The sequence below is a fragment of the Bombus fervidus genome, chromosome 8 (assembly GCF_041682495.2).
Source record: "Bombus fervidus isolate BK054 chromosome 8, iyBomFerv1, whole genome shotgun sequence".
NCBI classification, from domain to species: domain Eukaryota; kingdom Metazoa; phylum Arthropoda; class Insecta; order Hymenoptera; family Apidae; genus Bombus; species Bombus fervidus.
In genome coordinates this window covers 8,271,022-8,295,260 of record NC_091524.1, presented here as the reverse complement: position 1 = coordinate 8,295,260, position 24,239 = coordinate 8,271,022, and the positions used below count along the sequence as shown (strand labels likewise).

At 38.1% G+C, this 24,239-nt stretch overlaps 2 protein-coding genes across 2 annotated transcripts in view; one reads left to right on the top strand and one right to left on the bottom strand.

Annotated features, from left to right (window-relative positions):
- Rps14 (ribosomal protein S14) overlaps nucleotides 1–24,239 on the top strand; it is a 110,222-nt gene that overhangs the window by 12,056 nt on the left and 73,927 nt on the right. The window lies entirely within an intron of this gene.
- Dora (zinc finger SWIM domain-containing dorado) overlaps nucleotides 1–24,239 on the bottom strand; it is a gene marked incomplete at its 5' end in the record, with an annotated part of 106,562 nt that overhangs the window by 16,416 nt on the left and 65,907 nt on the right. Inside the window, one exon of the mRNA XM_072008227.1 lies at nucleotides 720–971. Coding sequence (XP_071864328.1) covers nucleotides 720–971 — 252 coding nt within the window. The remainder of the gene's footprint in view (nucleotides 1–719; nucleotides 972–24,239) is intronic.

Sequence of the window (24,239 nt, the reverse complement as noted above, 5' to 3'; positions counted from 1 at the left end):
GCGAAACAAAATTGCGACATTATACGTAAAATTCAACAAACATTTACATATCTGTAAATGTATAACTTGTTAGATAAAAATATTTTGGGAAGTCTAATAATTTTTCCTTTCCTTTTTCCTTTCTTTTTTCTGCAAATGCAACATTTACCTCTTATTTGCGTATGCATAGGACACCTATGGTTTAAACTGGTATAATTCACTTTCATAAGCGAAACACGTCTTCCATATTATACAGCGCTTCGCTGTGTTCTTATTTTGCGTTTTGTTTATTCACTTAAGAAATAAGTAGAACAATTAATTAAAGAAATTAATTTGTCAATGATATTTGGTCGAAAAGTTTCGATACGCTAAAAACAAATGAAAATTGAGATGGAATTACAGTCGATTTCTCTGGCGCGACTGAGCGGCAGTAGTATGAGACGGAAGTGAACAGACATTCAGTAGTGTGGTTATATAAGCGATACGACAGAACCGCGGTCACAACTCTATAAAAGAAACGTTCTACTCTTACTTTGATAGTTTTAACTACTCGATAAAGATCATAAATTACATTTACCGTGTAAAATATAAGACACAAATTAGTATTTAATATAGTTATGCTATAAATTCTTATTATACCTGCGATGAAGACCAGTATCAGTAAAAATTTGGATAAATTTTTATCAATACAAAAACAGATAAAAAATGGATAATTGACTCGAAGTTTATGGATCGCTTACCGATTTGTAGAGGATCTTTGACGCTCCTCGACCGGAAGAAGTGTTCTCCACGCTGGAATTCGTCCGCGCTTCCGTTCGCCAAACAAGAGTAGAGTCTGATGTCTTCCTCGTTGTCCGGGAAACTCCAGAACGCTATCCTCAGCTGCAATTGCTCTGGAACCGGTGGATAAACGTGCTCCACCAGTTCGAACGGGATGTGAGAGGCGACACATCGCGCGGCAAGTTCGCACAGCGTCGGCACTGTTTGTCCATCTGCGAAAGAAAATTTTCAAGAAATTAGACAAATTCTTTAACCTGCCACGAATTTTCTTCTTTGCTTTCTTTATTTTATTTTCAGCGGGATATAAGTAACGGCGATAGACATTACGCTTCGTTTATCAGTTATCAATTACACGGTTCATGTAATAACAGTTTTCTGCCTTAAAATAATCCCTTTATTGATCTTATTAACCGTATCGATCAAAATCCTCTTTTCAAATATTAAACACGTGGGAAATAATTGGAAAACGGATTCATCGATGAATTGCAGCACGTAATTCTATATCCGGGATAAGAAGAAAAGAAACGAACAGAGGTTGCAAGACCGTCGTTGCAAAAATAATCGGCCTCTTTCTCTCTTCCGGCCATCTGTTTCGCGTTATAACAGCGTTTGCCGGTCGGAATCGTGGCTTTGCCGCGTTTTTCCTTCGAGAACACGGTGCCAGTTAACGAAGGAAGGAGACTGAAAGAAAGGAAAAAGGTAAAACCCCGACAAGAAGACGAGGTTTTTATGGCGAACCCGCGATCGTAGATTAGAAACGCGTAGTGGTACTGGAGAACAACAAGAATCACTACAAAAACAGGAATACGAATTAATAAATGGCAAAACGTTTGTAAAGAAGCGCGAGATTCATTAATCAATGAGATGAGCAATTCCGATAATAAACAGCGTCGATTTTATTTTTAATTAATTTTATTAATATCCACATCAGTCGTCCGGGTTTCTTTGCACGATCTTGTTGCAGTAATTGATGGTATTAACAAGAAAAGTTAGGCAAACTGGAAAAATTCAAAAAATTATGAAACTTTGCATACAAGCAAACTACGTCATCTATAATACAACACTATTTTGCGTTGGTGTCATAATTCGATTTTAAGGGGTGGAATCACACATCCTAATGACAATTCAGGATTTTCTCGTTTGCGAAATATTTGGTGAAAAACATCTGAAGAAAAGTTTAAGCGAAAGTTGCAACGTTTCATTGCGTGTGCTACTAAACTGATTAAACAATTTTTTGAAAAATCCATCAATGAAAAATAAAATTGCATTACGGATGACGTACTTGTACGGAAGGTTCCATAAGCTTTCTAATTTACCTAACCTTCCTCGTAAGTGATCCATAGGAAATTTACAAGGAATTTTCCAGTTAGTCGCTGATGATGAAATATCGATTAGAGTTTGTTAACATTCGAAATGAAAAATAAGGTTCGAAATTTTTAGAAAGAAGAACTAGATTGGGATTTTATGATTTTTGCAGACGAATATTTATACTTCGGCTACTGGAAAGTAGAGATTCGTGTAAATATTTAAACAAATAAGAGATTAGGATTCGAACGAGTTAGTATCCGAACGTCTAAAATTCTTGTCGCCTATTTCAGTATCATTCTCAAATAAAAATAATTGCACAATTCGTCTGTGCAATCCTAAACGCTATTTCCAACAGCGATCGATCATGTAACGAAAGACGAAGCGAATGTCGATAGATCTGGTGTAACAATCCAGTCAACACGACGGTTTTGCGTTAATTTCACGGTTAAATTGTATTCAATTAGAATCGGTTTGTGACTGGCTGAGCGACACAGCCTGTGCGCCTAGGCGTCTCTCTTTTTCCTGTCTGTTCGTTCTCCCCGCGACTATAACCACAGCTGTAGCCTTAATGAGCGTGATAATGAAAGCGGACTCATTAACAATTTCAAACGGTGTTACATAATTACGCTGGTCGACCGTTAGGTCAGCTCGAAGCGCATTCAACGTGCATTTTAATGACTTACTTCTATCTGGTTATATATTCAACGAAATCCTCCGCTCGACAGATTCGATTCTGTCGATACGAGGCCAGCAACAACGCGCCCCATAAATGAAGTTAATTTAAATTAACCCTCTACACTCGCTGGCTTCCGGTTGAAATCATAGCCCGAAGCGCCCTGTCTAATTGGTTGGTGCTGCGTTTCGATGGAAACTTTGCGCGACGTTCAAATGAGATGCAAGTTAAGTTTTATGCAGCGCGTTGTTTCACGAATAATTTAGCGAAAGTGGTAAAAATAGTAAAAATGACGAAATAGAAAATATACGAGTCGTTCAAAAGTCGTGCTGATCGACTTCATAAGGCGAGACAAGCGATAAAATAATATCGCGCTATTTGTAAAAATTTACATTGCGATTATTTGTGCCATACAATTGCGACAAGTTTGTGAAAATATATTCTTTGTCTTTCAAGATGAATATCTATCTACGAATGTCCTATTACGTGAAAGTTGGATCAATTACTTCGACTGAAAGTGGTTCGCAGTTTAACTTTGCCAAGACAAGTCGTTCAACTTTCGGTGGAATATCATCACGAGTACTTCACACATTTTATATCTTTTGCATATCGAATATATTCTACATATCCTTGTATCCTAATATCCTAGGTATCCTTGTCATCTACGAAACAACTCTAGTCTTTAATTTCGCTCACCCAATTTGCGATCACTTTTACGTATCATTCGTTCGTATAATTTCGACATCAAACTTTACAAAATTGTAATCGCTACAATGCTCGCCAATCGCAGTTAATTAAGCGATGCTTAGACAAATACAGTAATCAAACAATGATATTATTCGAATCTATTAACAATACCAATAGCCGTGAAATCTGTTAGCGATATCAATACTACTATTTAAATTCATCAACGTTAACAATTTTATTTAAATAATATCCGATACTATATAAATCCTTCAAATTTATTAATATTCGACGATATCATCATTCAAATCTATTAATAATACTAATAATACTAGCATAGTACTATTAGTAATATTAGTACGACTATCCCAAATCATAGATTTGTGAAACAATTCTACTGAAATAACATCTGATACTATATAGATCCCTGTACAGATCGAATCCTTGACATCCCATGAATAACCGTGTTACCCATAAGCTGTACAGCTGCGACATTGAATTCTCTAAAATAATTGGTCTTATTCGGAAGAAAGAGAATTTCAGCTGGTCGGTGAGAGTACACGTGTAAATAGAAAATTTCTACGAGGTAAGCAGGATTAACGGTATCCTTAAGGGCGGTCGAGCGACGCGTTCTATCGTTTTAATCCCATTTGCCGGATCCGCGCGGGAACACAGCCGCGCCACCGACTCCATCCTCCATTTAAGACAAAAGCTTTATCATTCTCGCGCGCCTGCCAAGCTCGCTCAATATGCCCGGAAATCACGTTACCACGTTGCGGCCTATTATTAATGGAAATTCAATTTCTATTTGATTAGCGAGCATCCGCAGGCCAGAAACCAAAGACCGTCTTCGTTCTTCGTTTCGACGCCACTAGGATACGTCTCATGGAGCGGATGTTACTCTCCATTCATCTTTCACGTTCCTCCATGTTGTCTCTTTAACCTCGTAACCGGTTGCCTTTAAAATTCTCGTACATTATTTGGAAACTTCCTCGTCTGTTTTCTTTAGAAACTTTTTTAAACCTTTCTTATCCTTTTCGCCTTCTTTTTCTGTATCTTTTTTCTTTCTTCTTCTTTTTTTCTTCTTTTTATTGGTACATTAAACTTTAGGATTAAGTTAGTTAAAGTTAAGATTGGAGTATTATCTTAGATTGAAAATAGACACCAGCGACTTTATATAAAATAAACAAATTTTTTAGGCAGATTTGCGGTCTTTTCTTTTCGTTGGAAGGTTAGAGACTTACGAAATTCGAATATCGGATTAGGCTAAAGAAACGTTGAGGTAGAGAATTCTTTTATTTCAGTGAAATTATGGTTATTACAGTGCTAGAGAGAAATTCATTTCATAGACACGTGGTTTCTTTTTGGAAGAATTTTCGAACGTAAAACTATCTTTATAATAAAGGTTTTATAAAACAGAAGAAGAAAATTTGGTTGAGCGGTTTGTAGAAATTACATAGAAGAATACATAATTGATTAACCATCAACTTCAATTCTTCTGAAGAATGTTATTACAATTGTCCATTGTATCTTTCACTATCGAAGTTTATTAATTCTTCTTAGAGATAATTTTAAAATGGAAATTGTAAAACAAGATACAACGCTACAAACCTTAACGATTATGTCCAGGTTGAACATTCAGGATGACGGGGTTGTCTGACGGCACGCGTTGCGGGAACGTTTTCGCGATCGATCGGCCAAACATTTGCAGGAAAAACAAAGGGGAAGAGTAATGGAAATTTCTGCAAAGTGTTGGAATATATCCACACGACTCGACTCGGCCTGTGCGAGCGAGAGAATTTTTTCCTTTGCCTCCGAAAGAACGGGAAAAAATTACGCTTGCGTTTCGAAATGAAACAGAAAAAAATAAAATTAATATTTCCTCGGAGATTGGTAGCGTAATTTCATCAACTGGTTTAACTTATCCCTCAGGGATTTTTTTCTTTCCATTTCCTCTTTGCACTTGATCTTTGAAAATATTCAAATATTTTCCTCCAATCTTTCAGCTTTCGCAGCGAATTTAATATTTTTTTAAAAACAAAACCTGCTATCAGGTTTGCAGATAAAAGATGTATTACTACGACGATGTTTCTCTGACCGAGGAACGTTGGACCTCGTATTTGATATTCATAATTTTTTCTTCGATCATCTCCTGCAGATTATTCCCATCCACATCTGCCAGAAAGACAAAGAGATTGCGGTAAAATAACCCAGAACGATTTATTTTTCGATAAAAGGAAAAATAGCCCAGAATGTTCGTTGTTCCAGGAAGTTAACGAAATTGGACGATGAAAGATCTCTTTTACTCTGTAGAAAACGATCAATCGAGGGCTCGTTTACTCGCTCGGACCGCGCGGCGTATCCCATCGTGTAAACGCGACATTTAAAAGCGCGCACCGTCGTCACACGATAAATTGCTCTTGCATCGATTTGTCGCTTTTATTTTGCCGAGGTAACGCGCCATCGACTACACGTGGCCTTCTTCGAAGCTTAAACTTACACCTCTGTCGACAGGGAAAATCAATAAGGGGTTGGTTGCGTTCCCCTGGACAGACTCTGTTGCGTGCAGCCCGCGCAAAAACCGTCTCACGATTCTCACGAAAGTTAGTCGACGTCGTCTGTCGCGACTAACTCCTTAAAACACCTCAAATTTCCTTTTTAACCCTCGAACGGCTAGTTTTCACTCGTGCGACTGTCTCGCCTTTATCATCTCCAAACTACATTTTAGAAAATTATATGTAAATAGTTTTGGTCTTTAAAGGTAAATTTGATTATTCGTAAATTGTAAAAATTAATTTCAGTTTTAGTCTAATTTATAATTTATTAAACGAATCGAATCTTTTTTCGACAAGACAATTTTTTGGTAAAGTGGTAAAGACAATCGCGTAAGAAGTCGTACGAAGACGAGGAAAATGGCATCAAATGAGCAAGAGACGATACAGAAAAGCAGTAAAGAACGAAGAATGGAGGAAATAAAGGCGATAAAACAGATGGGTTTAGCGCAGAGTAACTAGGCATCGTCATCGAGCGTAGAGCGAAGTTTTTAACGTATTTATATTTCCCGGGAAAAGTCAATTTTGTTATCACAGGAATTAGCAAGAGTACAATACTCGATAAAAAGGCTCGAGAGGATTAGAGCGAGACGAGTAGAACGATGGTCTAAAGGCCATTGGTCCTTTTTAAGGACAGACTGGTGCATTAAAATTGACAAATAATAAGACGATGGGTTTGTAAACAGAATTTTTACCTTTCCTTGGCATTTACAGAAGAAAATTCCGTCTTTCTCTGTCGATAAGTACGTTCGACCCGCAAGTAGAAAAGCGTTAGAGGGTGACATTAAGATTTCAAGAAGAAAAGTGGGTGGTCGAACGGAATATGGATGGTATTCTACGCTTAACAGAATTTAATTAAAAGAAAGCGAAAGAGAACCGGTCCGCCATCGTGTCCAATATCGAGGAATATTCTCGATCCGAAAAATTCCGATAGAACATCGCGAGCACCGAATTTTCTTCTCGAGATTCTTCGGATAACTTTGTCGCCGGTTCGCGTTCTTCGCCTGCTTTTCAAATTATTTCCTCTAAGGAGACCTTCCAACCAAACGACTTGCACGTTGAATTCTTTTTCCACAAACGGAAGTTTCTTCTTCAAGAAACAAAGAAGATAGCCAGAAGAAGATCGCTCAGAAAGACCGTGCATCCATTGGCCCTTCTTACGAAACGATGAAAGATGGCAAACTACGAGTTACCATGCAGCGAACTTTTGTCGAAGCGACGAGATCGTCAGAACCGATGCACGTACCGCTTGTAAATTTCGTATTAGGTCCCCGAATCTTTCGAAACTCGACGGCAGGATGATCCTTGAAAATCTTGGTCGTCGGGTCTCGGTAAATCCTGCTTGCGAATGTCCGTCACGCGAACCATCCGTTCCAACGTTATTTCACAAGAATACAGAAAACTAGGCGTAGCGTGAGTTTGAGAAAACAGGGATAATATCGGATCTTCATCGTGAGAGTTTCGTAATATCAGCTATCTGTTCTTACGATTGGTAGAAGGAAAAATCAAAAAACTTATAAATAATTTCAAGCATTCGGGTATATCATCGATACGTAATTTATCATGGAATTAGTTTTCACACCGTGTTCCATTCGACCGTCCACTATTCTTCTTGAAATCTTAACGCTACTCTCTAAAATCTTTCTTCAATTACAAATCAAGCACGCTTATGGAGAGAAAGATGAAGTCTTCTTCTATAAATACCAAGCGAAAGTAAAATTCATTAAAAATGCAAAATGTCAGATGTGCTGTAAAATTATCAATAGACTTAGGATACCTGAATATGAAAAGTGAAAGACAGAAGAAAGGAAGATTGGTTGTTTTGTCGTGACATCTCCGTTTCTCTTTGATCCATGAAAAATATTCGCTCGTTGTTTCGTAACAACCTGTACGATGTATCTTTATCCGAACGTGCACTCGAAATTCAACAAGTTTCCAGTCCTCGACCGTAAATTCATTTCAATTGATTTAATTTAACCGATTTGCTAGAATCACTCGCACTGACAGACGTAGCTTGATTTCCTGCAAGAAAGCTTTAATAAAACTCCGCTTCGTGACAAGATAGATACTCGTTGAAAAAGAAAGAAAGAAATAGAGAAAACATAAGTGTTCAGGATTTCCAGAGTTTCGAGATCTCGTCAAATTTTGTGTCCAAGTTTCGCGAATCTAAAAGTCAAGTTTCGATCCGCCTCTGCTTAAAACATACAGAACTTGGAACGTTTCAACAAGTAGCAGAAGAAGCGAAAAAAATGCTGGATAGAAGATTTCGAGCGAATAGAGTGGCAACGGAACTCGAAAGAGCCGCAAGAAACGGACGATCGCGAAATGGCGATAAACTGGCTGGCTGGAAGATATTCGAGGAGGTTGGAACGAGAGGGCGAGGGCACACACTCGCCCCGAGTGCAATTTCATCCGGCGCCGAAGGAAGCAACGAGACAGCGCGGAACTTCCTTTATTACGTTAAAAGTTTTTACGAGCACGCCCCATGAGGGCGGTTGCTATCGTGCCGCGATGGTCGCGTTTCCGTGACGCCCGATTCAAATTAAAATGGTACCCCGCGCGCCGACTGCTGTCCCACTGAAACAGACCAGATTTCCACTGAAAATTGTCCTGCCTTTGAATCACCTCGAAACAAACGTTCATTTAACGTCCATTGATTTTTAGTCGTATTCATCGTCTACGCTATTATTAGTCTCAAAAAGAGATTAAACGAACGTTCCATTTTTATTTCTATCGCTGGAATTTTTTCTTTAGTCGTCTAAGCCTTTATCGTTATTTTCCATCTCGCAGCTCTGAAAGGGACTTCGTTGTGTCGATCTTTTTACAACGTTCATTCACTTAATCTAACGTGATTATATCGATGTGTATCATTTTTACGTATTTACGCAGAATTCTCGGCAATTTTTGAAAACTATAAAAATTTCTGAATTTCCAAATCAGTTTCCAAGTTAAATTTTATTTGTTTAACGCTAACCTTGCCAGACCCGGTCCAACGACGGATTTTAAAATTTAAATTAAAATTGTACATTCGTTGTTACTTCTTTTGTTCGTCTAACTTTATCTAAATCCTTATATTATCCGATTAATCAATTTCTCAATTTTTGTTAACATAAGAAATTAAATGAAGTTAGACGAACAAAAGAAATGCAAATGATAGAACAATTTTAAGTTACATTTTGAAACCGGTCATTTGGCTATGCTTGGTAAGATTAACTGCTAATATCTTCAGAAAATAATAATCTAACGTCTCTTAATGTTTCTAAAATAAGCGATAATAATTAATGGAAAAAAATAATAGGTAAGATGCCATCGTTTCGAATCTGTTTCCAAGTGAATCCATCGATATAATTTTAAATTTTCAATCATGGACATGACAATTGAACGTCTATCCGTTTCCACGAAGAAGCACACATTGCCGGGTGAATTATTTCCAAGCGAGATTTCGTAAGGGAGGTAAGTTCTTTCAGAATCGATGGCTGTCGAAGTGGGCCAGGGGAATTTTTCACCGTGGCGAAAGGTACAAATTGCCGGAGAAGTTTTCACCACAAGGAAACGAGAGAAATGCCTTTCAACCGCGATCGAAACTTGGCTGGCTCGCGTCGCTACCAGATTGCGCGGCTTTCTCCTTTGATAAACTGTAATTTCGGTTCGTTTCCCGACGATCGAAGCCGCAACTTCCCGTCAGTGGCAGACTTTACGCGGTAACGAAGCTGGAACGACATGTTGTTGCAGAATTTGCAGCCACCAACCGGTCTTTCATCGAGTCAAACCTAATATTCAATCGTACGAGATCAAACTGCCAACTGTGTTACAGTTTCTATTAAATCTAATACGTAAAATTTAATAAAAATACGCCCACAAATTTCTACCAAACATATATATTATCGATATTTCGTCCTTTACGTATTAAATCTCCATCCACTCTGCGATCTTTTTAAGTTAGTTATTTAACTCAACAAATTGTCGATTCTTCTCTATTTGTACGTAAGTTAAATCAATTTTGATTATCGTTACATAGCTTAGAAGTACAAGTGAAATGAAATTAAAATGTGAAATTAGGTACAATGGTGCCTCCCTTATACGAACACCGCGAACATCCATTATCCAAACACCCTAATATCCAAACGCTCTGTTATCCGAACATATGTAATATTTCCCAGTAACAGATGCCTTTTTCCGTTTCAAATATTTACGTACTTTGCCAGTACTCGTATACAGGGTGTGGCTGAATGACGTGTACAAGCGGACACGAGATGATTCCTTATGAAGAAAGAAGGACAAAATATGGAATAAAATTTGTTTCATTTAAGGCTTAGTTTACGAGAAAATCGAGTTTGAAAATTTATCGAGTATAATTGAACGTGATAAGCAAATTTGCCAATCTTACGTTATGACACAGATACATACTATGTAGTATTCTTCTATCGTAATATCGCTAGACGCGAACATCGCTATGATATTCTAAAATTCGATCTCGACCAATCGATCAATTACAAAATTTAAAAAAAAAAAAAGAAATTGCTGTCAAAAATTACGCTCGAAATTTCCCTGAAATCTGCATATGATCAGCGATTTCATGCATTTAAATGTTCCTGATGAACGTCTCGTCGATCAGGATCGTCGAAAGCACCGTCGAAAGCGAAGACAATCGTCGGATCGTTCGACGTTAAAGCAATCGAGTGCTTTCACGCGAGCGCCAACGTTCACGTTCACACGCGCGGCTCTTCGTCTATGTGTAAATGGCCTTTGCTCCCCCTCTGCAGCCAGGCAACTTGACCTCGATTGAAGGAATCATCCCTGTTCGCGCCATCGCCTACCCTACTCTCTCTTTCTCATACACACAAACGCTCTCTCTCTCTCTCTCTCTCTCTCTCTCTCTCTCTCTCTCTCTCTCTCTCTCTCTCTCTCTCTTTGTCTGTCTCTGTCTCTGTGTCTGGTGTTTCGTGGAAAGACCAAGAAATTACATCGTATTGGCGGATCGCATCGAACGTCGACGAAGGTGTTCGTTGATTCATCGTGACAAGAATTCATTGGCGAAACGATCGATCGAGGAACGTCTGCTAAAGTTTCTGGAATTAAATTTGACGTTGTAGCATAGCATTCGGACTACAAAATATTCGGCTAGAATGACGCTTTCTAGGGATTTTCGAGGTCGTCGAAGTCGGAAACAAGATCATTTTTCATGGAAATAAGACGTAAAAAATATCGGACAACCTGTTGATGTGCGACGTTCTCGTGGGTCTTGACGATGCCCCTTTTAAAACTTCGTACGCTTAATCTACTGTATGGCTCACTCTGTATGCATTTGAATCGCGAATATTGGATTTGGATTATTTTTTATTTTACGGCTGTCGTGAATCAAGCGACAAGATTGGTATTTGGAGCATTGGCATTAATCGTACACCATCGTTCGTTTTGTCGTTTACCGCTTCTGTGTAATCACGGTCTTACGCGGATTTTTACGGTTAACAGGCTTGTCGACTAAATGTTGGTGAAAGCGAATTTTCAAAAACGTGCATTTTCACAAAACAGTGAAAAGTGAGCCTCATTTTCGTCTTTACAATACACACACGCCTAAAATACACCCGAAGAAACACGTCCGGATAGAAAAACATTGCAGTCTGGATATTATACTTTAACCAAATTTAATCTCAGGCTTCTTACGAGGAAACTAGCAAATGACAACTTTTGTAAAATGGTCATTTTTTAATTTAAATGTTTAATATCTAAATCTTTACGAATATGGCGCTCCCCTCGGTTAGAATGGAAATAAAATTTCAAAGCTGGAAAAAAGCCGAGGTCTTATCGTTTTTTTTTTTTTTTTTTTCTTTGGACCGTTTCTTTTGTCTTCGTGCAGCTTAAAATAAGTAGTCGACATTTTATAAAAGCTTGCGTAATGTAACTTCGCTTGAAAATTAAAAACACCGGAAGCTCTGAGTATTCCGACGCATCTTGACTAATGAAAGAGACGTTGCATAAGACGTTTTAAATAAACAGACTGACCAGTTATGCATTTTTAATGTTTCCAAGTATACTGATTCTTGAAAAAAGAATTAACTCTTAATCTATTTACCGAGTCGTTCAACAAGAAATTTCTACGATTACAAACTCAAAATTGGAAATTACGAAAGATGAAACGATAAAGCTAAATCAGTTTCAATCGTTGTAAATGTAAATATAACATCGTTCGTACTTAACAAAAGCGAGAAATTGACAATTGAAATGACAAGTTAACTTTTCTTCTGCTACTTCGCATCCTTCCGTTCATCTGCTTCTCGTTTTTCTGTTTTCTTCTTTCGCCAAAGCTCCCCGTTCGCATGGCAAACAAAGGGAAGAACGATACCGGACCGAAACTATAGCGTTTGTTAGAAAACGAGCAGAGCTACTTAAATCTAACGAGATATTTGCTCAAAGTTGCCAGCGGGAGTTACGGAGATGCATTAAGTGGCTTAATTAAACAGTGAATTCAACTCGAGTATCGCGTATTATCTCCTCTCTAGGCACCTGTGTAATTGCCCTCCCCCTCTCCCATCTGTCCGGAAATAAAAATTACAAACTGCTCGTCTAAAAATCTTGCCTTCTGTTTTTCAATGCAAAAAACATCCACTGGAATCCGATGCACAGTTGCGAAAACTCGCTTCATTCGATACGAAAATTAAAGAAAGGAATCTCTCCGAATTGTAAGACGTATATTTTATAGAACAGTAACGATGAAAGTTTCACCATTAAATCAGATAATTTTACTTAGGAGACCAAATCACTCGACAAATCTTCGCGATCTTTTTACCGCGAAACTTACGTATGCGCCTTCCTTGAAAAGATCTACGATACGTAAGACAATTCATCGTAAAAATCATGTTACATGAGAAGAAGAAAAAATATCGGCTAATATAGAAGCTCCTCGGAAGCCAAACTGGTCAATTCCACTTTCTGTTCGTTTCTGAGTTTTATTAAACGAGTACGCGATTATTCCTCTTCGAATGTTTTATAATGAAACAGTAAAATATTTCATTTTAGCCAGCAAGTCACAAACAAGAGAAAATTGAGAGGAATAAAATCGTATTTCCTCCATGTGGTCTTCACACAGTAACACAGACAGCGAAATACCAAGTTACAATGTGTCCGACTATTTCGCGATCACACTACGACAATCATTTTAAAACTGTGCAACATTGTTAAGAGCGAACGATATTCCAAAGCTCGTTTTTGTTCGAAACTTTTGTCCCTTCTTCCTCACCGTACATTTCTTTTCACAGGTTTCGGACATTTTTGAACAGTTGTTTCATACATCGAAAGCTTGTCGTTCGAATGGAAAACACGTAGCACTCGTCGCGCGGCAGAATTGCGAAAATTGAAAACGATTGCGCGCGCCATCCTCGTAACCCTGTTACGCTCGACGCTTTTGTTGCATTCGCTAAATTCGATGAAAAAAAGAGTAAAAAAGAGAAAAAAAGAAAAATATGGAACATGGACGAAGAGATGTCGTGGAAATGGGAAACGATTGCAAACTTTCGCGTTCGACCCGGCGCGCCTTTATTACATTCGAATCACTTTCGGAATCGACGTCGTGAAATTTCCACGCTTCGTACTACTTCTACCTTGTGACGTTGTTATAAAAGTAGAAATCAGAATACAAATTTTACGTCCTACATATCGTCGCTGAAATATCCTCCATTTCTTTCTCAAATTTTTCCGATCTTCCGTACATCGTACAATTTTTCATTCGTTTTCTGTTCGCACGATTTGTACTCGGTTTGGACTTCTATCGACGCGCATCTACCGTGTGTTCATTATTGTCGTTCGATAATTATTACTAGGAAAGATGTACAAGTTTGAGAATTCCAGTAATTCGTACTTCGTTTCGCCTCTTAAATTGCCAATCTTCGAAGATTTAAAAATAATACGAGAAATTTGAAGACCCACGAAGGTGTAAAATAAAAGGATCTATCAAAGCTACCTCAAAATGCACCAAACCATAATCTATAAATTATAACTTTCCATTGGTTCGCGTCCATAATAACCGAAATTCATATTTTTGAGAATACAATTAAAATCATAGGATCACGACAGAAAAATGTTTTACCTATCAAACATCACAGTTTATACAAATATACAGATACATTACGCTTCGTATATTTCATATGCCTCTTCATATTACGTGCACTCTGTGCAATCTTGCACATTCAAGTTCTACTGATAATCCATAGAAGCGATTTTTACGTACATTTTTATCTAACTGCACGTAATAAAAGAAACGAGAAATATTGGAATCTTGGCGATAAATTCTCAGATTTTCTACGCGTTTTATTTTAGTAATTATTCGTACAACGGCGAACGCGATGGAAGTAGATCGATAAAGTTGCGAACGGAAGATAAATCGATAGAAAGTTCACGGTTAAACGAGTCGAAAAGTTTCGACGGCCAAGTTGTAGGTAGCTCTCGTAGGTTCAAGATGGCTGGTAGCCACGAGAACCATAGAACGCTTTTTATCTTTCCTATACGTGGAAGTTTTTAACGGGTCGACCGTGTCGTGAATCATATTTAATTTACGGCGCAGTCCAGGGAACAATGGCCCGAAGAAAAGTTCCGCTCTGTCACGAAATTTTTGACGGTGCTCGACGAGAAGAGTTGGCGCGGATCATTTGAAATGCAAAATAAAACGAGACGCGCTGAAACGTTCGGAACGTGTTGGTTGTCGTTATCGCGAAAACGACGTCAGAAAAATGGCCTTGTTTTTCCTTCTCTCCTCTCGATCAACGACTGCTATCGCGTGAACAGCGTTTGATTTGTTATAATGGAATTATAACTCTGGAATGTATAAACGGGGCAGTACATTTCTCGCACGTTTTTGTTTCAGCTGTTGTATAGGTTGGAGCACGAAAATTTATTGGTGAAACTCTAACCGTAGTTATTTCAAAGCATTCGACAATTTAAATGATACGACTCGATACATATTTCCATAGGATTTGATATATCGTTTCATTTTTCTAACAATCGATTCTATTATTCTAGATTTATTAGAATGATCTGTTCTAGAGTAAAAAGATTCTCGGTATATATCATAGTTCGTTTCCAAAAGCTATGGTACAGTTAAACGTTGTTAAATTTTGCACGAAGAAGTTCGTGAAATAATTTAACATTTTTTTAGAGCGTAATAATCTTTGTTCTACGTGTGTGTGTAATAAATTTATTTGAAATTTAACAGTAGCATTTAAAATATCAAAATGCAAGCGATCGATAAAATCGTATTAATTCTTTTACTAAAAAAAAAAATATACAACTCTGGAAAAAATAAAAGTCAACAGCGTGGAGGGAAAAGTTAGGAGATGTTAAAGGGAACGGGCCAGCGAACAGCAAGGTACTCGCGTTAAAACGACGCTCGCTGTCCGTATCCGGAAGTTGAGGAAATTGTTGCGGCGGAAGGACCAGGTCGCTGGATAATTCACACACTGAGAATTTTACAGAGACAGAAATTCTGTATTCCCGTCAACGTTCTACATTTTTCCCCCTTAAATTTTTTATTCTTTTATTATACATCGTCGATCGATTTAAACAGAACAATTCTTTGGAGAAAAATTTGATTTCTAGGTTTCGTTGTATTCTATTTTAATTCGTTACTGTAACGCGGTGCAGTTAATAAAAACCAATATATTAGTAACGTATAGATTTCCAATTTAATAAACCACGGTTGAGAATTCCGTATTATCCACTCCACCCACATGATATTTATTAAAAAACGAATCCATACTCTTCAAATTCTATGCGAACGATAAAAAAAAAAAGAAAGATACGATTATTGGAATGAAAAATATCCGGAGCAACAAAACATCGAATTAATCTACTTTAAAGCTAGCAATACCTAACGTTAAAAGCATAAAACGCAATTATCTAAATTTCAATTAATCTACCCTTCGATCTATTGCCGTGTATCCCAAGCAGCTTAAAAAATAAAATCGTTTCAACAAAAAAATCCCAAACGCACGAAACTTGCGATTAATCGACTCTCTACCGTCATTCGATCTACGAATCTTAACAAATGCGAGGACTCCAATAGAAAAATTCCAAAGGTACAGGAATTGCAATTAAATTCAACTCTGAACCTAACTGTTTATAAAACTTAATCTACTATGTATCACCTGTTCTAAAAATCATAACGCAACGATAGAGAAAAAAAGAAAAAGGTAGAAAACTTACGATGAATCGTCTCTGAACCTACTACCGCTCAATCTAAGAATCTTCAAAAATGCAACGACCCAATAAACAGAATTCCAGATACGGAAAAATCGCAATTAATCGACTCTGAACCCGCTACCATGCACCGTCCAATCTATTGGATTGGCAACTAAGAGATTGCGGATTTTGTCAATACCATCTAATGGCAAAATCCGCAATCTCTTAGTTGCCAAGCCAATAGAAATCTTCACGCAACGACCGCGGTAAAGAGAATGGCAAACACACGGCAATGGTGATTAATCGTCTCTGAGCTCGTTACAACCTTTCGATCTGAGAATCTTAAAAAAAATACGACGACCCAATAAACGAAATTCCAAACCTCGAAGAAACATCGCAATTAATCGTCTCCGAACTTACTACCATCTCCGTCTAAAAATCTGAAAAAATGTCATCGCCGAAAGACGAAAGATCGCGAAGATACCAAAATGGGGAAAAAGTAGGAAGAACGTTGGTCGACGATTAAAATTACCGTGCAAGTGGACCACGCAAGCTCACCGGGCGAGCAACGATGAGCGATTAGCCGCGTTACTTATCAGCGTGCGAGTCGCGGCTACGGACAAAGCGGCGCGATCGCAGTCGTTTCGCGTTGAAATTAACGGGACGCCGGTTCTGCGCTACCGGTGTGCGCGCACTCGTGTCAGGAAGTAGTGCATAAAACGTAACTCTATACTGCGGCGTTGTTGGAATGGCGTTCCATCGGTGCAACAACTACAAGTGCGTGAGCCAACCCGGCTACATAATATCACAATGTGGTCCGCTTGTAAACACACGTGGGACTCCCGGGGGCTGGCGCATAAAGCTGCCACAATAATGCATTGTAAAGCGGTAGAACGAATAGTCGGAGGGAAGGAGGTAAGAGAAAAAGGAAGGAAAGGGAAAGAAAAATCAAGGGAAGAGGCAGAGAATACGCCGGAAAATGAAACGAACGATACACTTGCTCGCGTTTATCGTCCTACGTTCGAGTTTCGCTACGAGTCTACGATACAGGATACATTGTACAAGCACTGAATATGACGGGATTCTTCTCTCTCTTGTTCCTTTCTCTATGCTCTAGAGTTGCTTCGTTTTTAGTTTCGTTCGAGTTGTTTCTCTCGTGGTTTCTCGTAGTAAAAAGCAGAATTATTAGGTTGAATTATATATAGATCTATATAACCATGGTCTTTGCGTCGTCTTTTCTTTCAATCTCATATATATACATATATGCTCTTTTTTTGTGAAAGAGAAGAATTGTTAAGGATGTTTTATCGTAGATCAATAGCTGAATGGTTCGCGGCAATCAGAAAGCAGCTGCAATATTTAAATTGTATTTATTGGAAGAGAAAGAAAGGTATATTGTGTGTTCAACAGTGCATAAGTTTATTACTACGAGTATTAGCATGTTTAAATTCGGCGGTCGAATGGGAATCTATAAGCGTAAGGTAAATAGCGCCCATAGAGCTATAAGCGCAAGGCTGGATTTAAATAGGTTATGGGTTTCTTGAAAGTACAAGATCGTAATGAAGGCTGTACTTCCGTGTTTTATTACTACCGACTATTTCTCTAGGTCAACGTTACTACGCCACCAGGTTGAAATAATTATTACACGTCCTCCCAAGATCGTACTTTAAGCTCTCGCAACTTCAATATTTGCAAGGAAGATATTTAAGTACGTTCTCTTCCCTCGTTCTATTACCGCAGAAAAATCGGAGAGTAAAGGACTGCATCGTCGAGGATCAAAGGTGTCGTAAAATCGATCCTTCAGCTATTTTCCACGCTGCAATCCGGAAACCTATTTTTCTTGCAACAACGACCCGCGTTTCGCTCGTTTTTCATCGGTTTCTCAACGAACAAACGTCGAACCGGCCACGGGAAATGGCCGCGAATTCAGTTCCATCGAATCCGAGAAGAAAACAACGGAGAACGAAACGCGGCGTCCCCGAAATTCACCTAGCAACCACTCCCTTCCCTCCGTTTTTTTCCTTTCCACCTCCAATTTCTCTTTTTTTTCCCTCTCGTTTCTTTCCTTTTTATTTTACTCGTCCGTCCAGATACACTTTTGTTTCGCTCCGTTTAATGGTCCTGAATTTTCAGAATGTCTCCCCGGGGGCTGGCTGAAAATGAATTTCACGTAGCGAAACGCGACGGTGCATCGACCCCGCGGGCCGATCGATATTCTCCACGGTAGACTCCCGTGAACGCCGCACCGGCGAACGCGTACAAACCTTCGCGCGGCAGATTTCAATTTTTATCCCCTGTAAAAATTGCTTATTTCTCGACGAGTTCCGACCTCCTACGTGCAATCGTCCCGCCTCTTTTCGTTTTTAGTCGCAAGCACAGCCAACCTACCAGCTACCGAAAACCGACGTACTGGCGTTTGCTGAGAACGCGGCACGTCGGATGTTGTTGGAGCGAGCTTGTTGGAGAACCAAGCGAATGCTTCTTCCGCATAGTCGTTACTAACATTTGTCTTTAAACCGATTTAAACTTTTGGAGATACTTGACGAATCGATGTACGTCCCTCTGCTCTGTAGCAGCGTGTAGAATTGAGGCGATTATGAACAACGAAATTCCGTAGGTACGCGCTTTATGCAATATAATAACGCTGTTCAATCTTTGATTTTGCAACTTTCGATACAATTGCCGTGGATTTTTCTCTGAACTAAATACGACACGGTACGGTAACTCGATAGTTACGCTACAGTAAAAACGTGAAACATCTTCGAAGTTAAAAATTTGCAATCTTTCTTGAAAATTAATTTTCTCCTCCGTTGGGTAATGAAGAAAAAGGATTTGCAGATTCGTGTTTGGCTCGCAAACATCTACAAGAATTGCCGATTTAAGGCTGCGACATCGGGAAGAGGTTGAAATTTGTTGAACGGTGTAATTTGGGAGAAAAATTGTACAGAGTATTCGGATGCTTCAGAAGTCTTCAGTGATCTCTGGGGTAGAATCTATCGAAGTAAGAGGAATTTTATGGAGATACGCTAATCTCGAATTAATCCTTTTAAAGTTCACACAAAGCCGCAAATTTGACAATAGTAATATTTATAATTAACAGAATAAACATTTCTTGTCTCTGTCAGCAGAAAGGAAATAATATTCAAAGTGTTTTATTATTTTAATCCTCCGGTTGATAAGTGGAGAAACAAAAATTGAATAACTAAAATGAGAAGGAAATTTAAATCGACTGGATGACTTTTAGTAAGTTTCTCTTTCGTTTCTTAGAACTTAGAACATGTAAAGAGCATGTACGCGGCAATTTTAGTTTCAGATAAGTACATAGCAGGCTATCTAAGATTATAGAGATTACCGAACGCGCGTAAATCTTCTGAAACAATCGGCTACGAGCTCCAACCGATTTTAACGCATTATCTATGAACGCCCTGTCGGCGATCGAAGTAGAAGTTTTAATTGGGCGGGGAGTGGAAAAGGAGAGAAGAGAGAAAAACGAAGGGGAACAAAACCACAGGATATCCACACCGACCGCGTTTCGTTTCCTATTTCAAACTGCGAAAAAGAAAAAATTCCTGCGGTACAAAAATATTACTTTTCACTTATACCTTTATCCGAGAGAAAAATGAAACGTTATTGGAGAAAGGGGGAAAGTACAGTATTATGCGTAATTATTAATATAATATAACTACCGTGGTATAACTAACAAATTTAGAAATTTACGACATAAAAATGAAGAACAATTTTTTGGAATAATTTGAAGTCTGATTATTTGTGGTTTAAAAGGGGAGAGTAATTTTGTGAAAAAGCTGGCAACGAAACTCGAATATCTCCATCCAGAGATACATTGCAATTGTTGAAATACGATTTGGCACGTTCCACGCTCGTTTTAACCACCTCCCACGCTAACGATTTTCAAAAACTGATGCCTCTTTCTTCGCTACGTACAATCTGTTCGCGATACGATGCCAACCTCTGACCATGTTACCTGTTGATGCAGAATCCCGTTGTTCTATTCCCTTCCATCGACCTGATCGCGTTCCCTCGTCAATTTCGTACCACAACGATGTCATTCATTGTTCATCTTGCAGCCTTTTATTCCTCATAAATAGAAAATTTATTCGAATTTAGGCGTACAATATACAGAATGTTTTGTGCAGCTGCAACGAGTCGTATTTTTTCCAACTGCAATTGCAACATTTTCGAACAAAAAGATAAACGATTCCGAGAGAGCTACGTTTTTATGGGCACATTTTTTTCACGGCAGTTACGATGTATGTGCAGTTTGCAGTTGTGCCATTTCTGTAAATAAAAACCTACGTTTCAGTTTTATACAGATCCGATCGTTCTCGATAGGCCGTGTAAAAAGTTATTAAAATAAAATGGATAAAAAACGATCAGTTGACGAGATATTTTGGATGAATATCCTTATTAGGGGAAATTAGTAACAAAAGATAAATCTGCATGTATCATAAAACTTATGAAAAAAATATGGCAATAAAAGTGTTTCCGAATCATGTTACTATAAAATCTTGTTCGGATTGCAATCGGAAAAGTAATATGATTTCTTTCAGTTTCACGAATCAGTCTGTATATTTTACACATAATAACAATTTTTATCAAATATTTCCAAGCCTACGACTTTCTCAAACCGTGAAACCGTTCTTAAACATTGACGAGAATTATTTCCTAATTTTTAAAGTTTCAAAGAACTCTGTACGTCGTTCAGAGAATTTAAGGGGCACTCGGTAGACTTTTTGGTAGCCACTTTTATCGAATCGTTATATAGAATTTTCGAACGTGTCAGGTCGCTTTGGATACACTGGCGAATCCTCTGAGCATTATGGAAATAAGACCGTGTAGAGGGAACCGAATGGAGTGGCTGCCAGACCGGGCCGATTGATTTTTAAAGTGTCCGCCATGAGAGGCTGTCGTGAAAATAAATCTACCATCGGGGCTAGTTCGGAATGCAGAATTCGAATATGAAGAAAAATTCTCCACAATCTTTACTACATCTCCAAGCTGTTGCCAACTTTATTCTTCTGAAAAATAACAAATGTAGTTACGCGTTCTATAATATACCGCTATTTAAATATAATTTGTTTATCAATGATAAATTTACGCTTAACTAATATTATGGCAATTCTATTTAGAAATTACAAGAACATTGGTTACGTTCCATTTCTTCGTTATTGAATTTAATTTCACTTACTAATGATAATTTTATACTACTGCTGTGTTATCGACTGTTGTGGTTGAAGTTGACTGGTTGAAGAACGAGTGGATTTTGTAATCGAAAAGTATATTGAAATAATTAAAGGTATAAGTGTATGCTGATTCAGATCCTTACTCTCTTAATGTTATTAAACAATGGAATGATAGGGAGCACGTTTATATATTTATAGCAAAAGAACATTACCAAAAAAGTTAACTTTATAGCCTGAGGCTACAGGGAACATAAATAGAAATCTGTTTATTATTAGTTTCTTTGTTCTTAGATCTTGCAACCCAAAACATAATGTATATTCAAGGATACAATAATATGCTCCTTATTTAGGATATTTCTGCGTAATATCAGTCTCCAGAACACGGACATACATAAAAATGTAGAGTTTTTCTTGAAGTAGTTACTAAAAGACAAAAAGGAAATTGATAATCTCTCCGCTGAATCTAATTCGATAATCTATCGATGATACGAATCTTACACTAATCGATCGCGTTTTATCGAACAGAGACGTTAACGAGGCAAGAATTATCATCTCTAATTAAAGAAACGTTACTTCCCAAATAAATGTACCATGAATAATACTCTATTGGATAGATTTCTGAATAGAAGAATTTTAGCTGAATAAGTAGATAGAAAAAGATGTTGAGACATTAATCGAGCACTGTTTCATCGAGATACAGGGCTTAAAGCGTTCCCGTTCGCTTATTTCTCATTTTATTCCGGTACGCTCGGCCAGCCTGCGTGAAAGCTCGCCCCTAACTACGAGGGAGAGCATAACGGTAGCAAATTCAGCCTTAACAGCCTAATAAGAGCACGGCTATTAAAGCGTGAAATGACAAATGCTTTAATAAGCCGTTCCATCCGCCTTCGCAACACCCCTCTATCTCTACGAATATTTTTCAAAAGGAATAAACACAATTTTTCATTATGCAAACTATACCTGAAAATATTGTTTACCGTTTACCTCGACTCTTCTTTATCCACAGAATCTCATTATTGTTAGAAAAAAAATTAATAATAACTAGAACAAAGCCACCATACCACGTTAAGAAGCAGTTTAATACTTCGTCGATATTTATTGAAAACTTTCTGTGGAGAAAATTCTTCTGATCGAAACCAAGATAGCAAAATTGAACGTTATCGCAGCAAAACTCATTCTCATCTCTTCGTAAATCTCGAACTTCTGCCTAAATCTCCACATTCACAATTTTCCTTATTAACAGCTAAGCTACAAAAATCTGATCTCGCCGATATTAAAAAATAATCCTCGCAACCAGAACACAAGGTGGGAATCTGTTTTCATCTCTTCATTGATCCGAAGCGCAATCTTAAACCTAAAATTCTCCATCTACAATTTTCTTTGCCAAAGCCATACACGTTCGTTTCACGAGTGTCTATGCAAATGCCATCTTCAAATCTGGCCAACATTTTACTTAGAATCATTTTAAGATTGTCATCGGTACGTAAATTATCGAGGAAGGAGGATCGGTGCGTATATAGGGTGTCTCGATTAAATCAGATCACCTAAATATATCTGCCTCATTTACGATTATGTGAAAAGACTTTTTAAGTAAAAAGTGAAACTACTTCAAGAGGAACGTGTAATGGGTGGAAGGATCTTTTTCAAGGGATTTCAAGGTTATTGGTATATTTTTAAGTGGAACTCTGTATCTTTTTATTCGTCAATCTATGCGTTTTTTTTTTCATTCCTTGCACAAAAAATTCTTGTGTTTGAAAATGTTTAATTTAACAGATTTAACCTGAATTTTCTAAAACTTGGCGTATGAAAGACAAAGAGAGACGCGAAGTTGATATTCTTGTATTTACGTCTGCCTTGTCTCTCCTGCATTTGATGATATTAAAATTGGAATATCTCGTGAATCTATGCATTTTCCGACACAAGTACCTTAATACTTCTACACACACAGTAAAAGGTCACGTCCGCCGATGTAAACAATACATAGAGTTCTATTTAAAACGCTACCGATCACCTCAAAGTCTCCTTAAGAAAAATGAACTTAAGAAAAAGTTCTTTCCGCCGTTACATCGCCCCTTGAAACAATTTAACTTTGCTCTAAAACGATTTCTCGCACAATCGTAAATAAGGCAGATATTTAGTTGATCTCGTTCAACTGCGACACCCTGTATGAACGCGTTTTCCTGCCATGACTGCTGCTCATATTTTAAAATCCCTTTCAGCCCTCCGAAAGGGAGGCAGCAGTCAACCCTGGCCACACGAAAATCAGGACAAAGAGGCATTTTGCTGTAACGTGATACATCACGTCGCGAGGGTAGTAACACCAGCAACGAGGAAGAGAAACGGGAAGAGGAAGAAGGAGAAGAGGAAGAAAAACGAAGAAGCACAGGCTTCTCTGTGCCGCCAATTTAATCCTGCCGCGAGATTCTACTTTCGACGCCGCTCTGCGAAATATCTCCTTGAAGGAGACAGCAAGGCGAGGATTTCAGGGCATTAAGGGTTGTGAGCTGTTCACGAGCTTTTAAACTCGCCGCTTCGATGATAACGGCACGCTGTTTCCCTTCGTTTCTCGTGTGTATGGATATCATAGAGCTTTCGCGATGTTCGAGTTTCATCGGGAATTCAAAAACTCTACGGAGAATTGGATCTTTGAAGTTTCTTGAAATATCCGATCGAATGTGTTTAATCCTTTGAGAAAGAGAATTCTACAGATTCGAGCATTTTGTTACATAGACGAGGAAGGATTTATTATTTTCTAATTGCTGTGTGTAATATTATTTTACTAAGAAGATATTTTAATATATTCGGGAAAATGAAAAAATATTGCAGACAGGATTCCGATTCGTAAAAAGTATTTGAGACACTTATTATAAAAAGTTTTAACGAATATATATG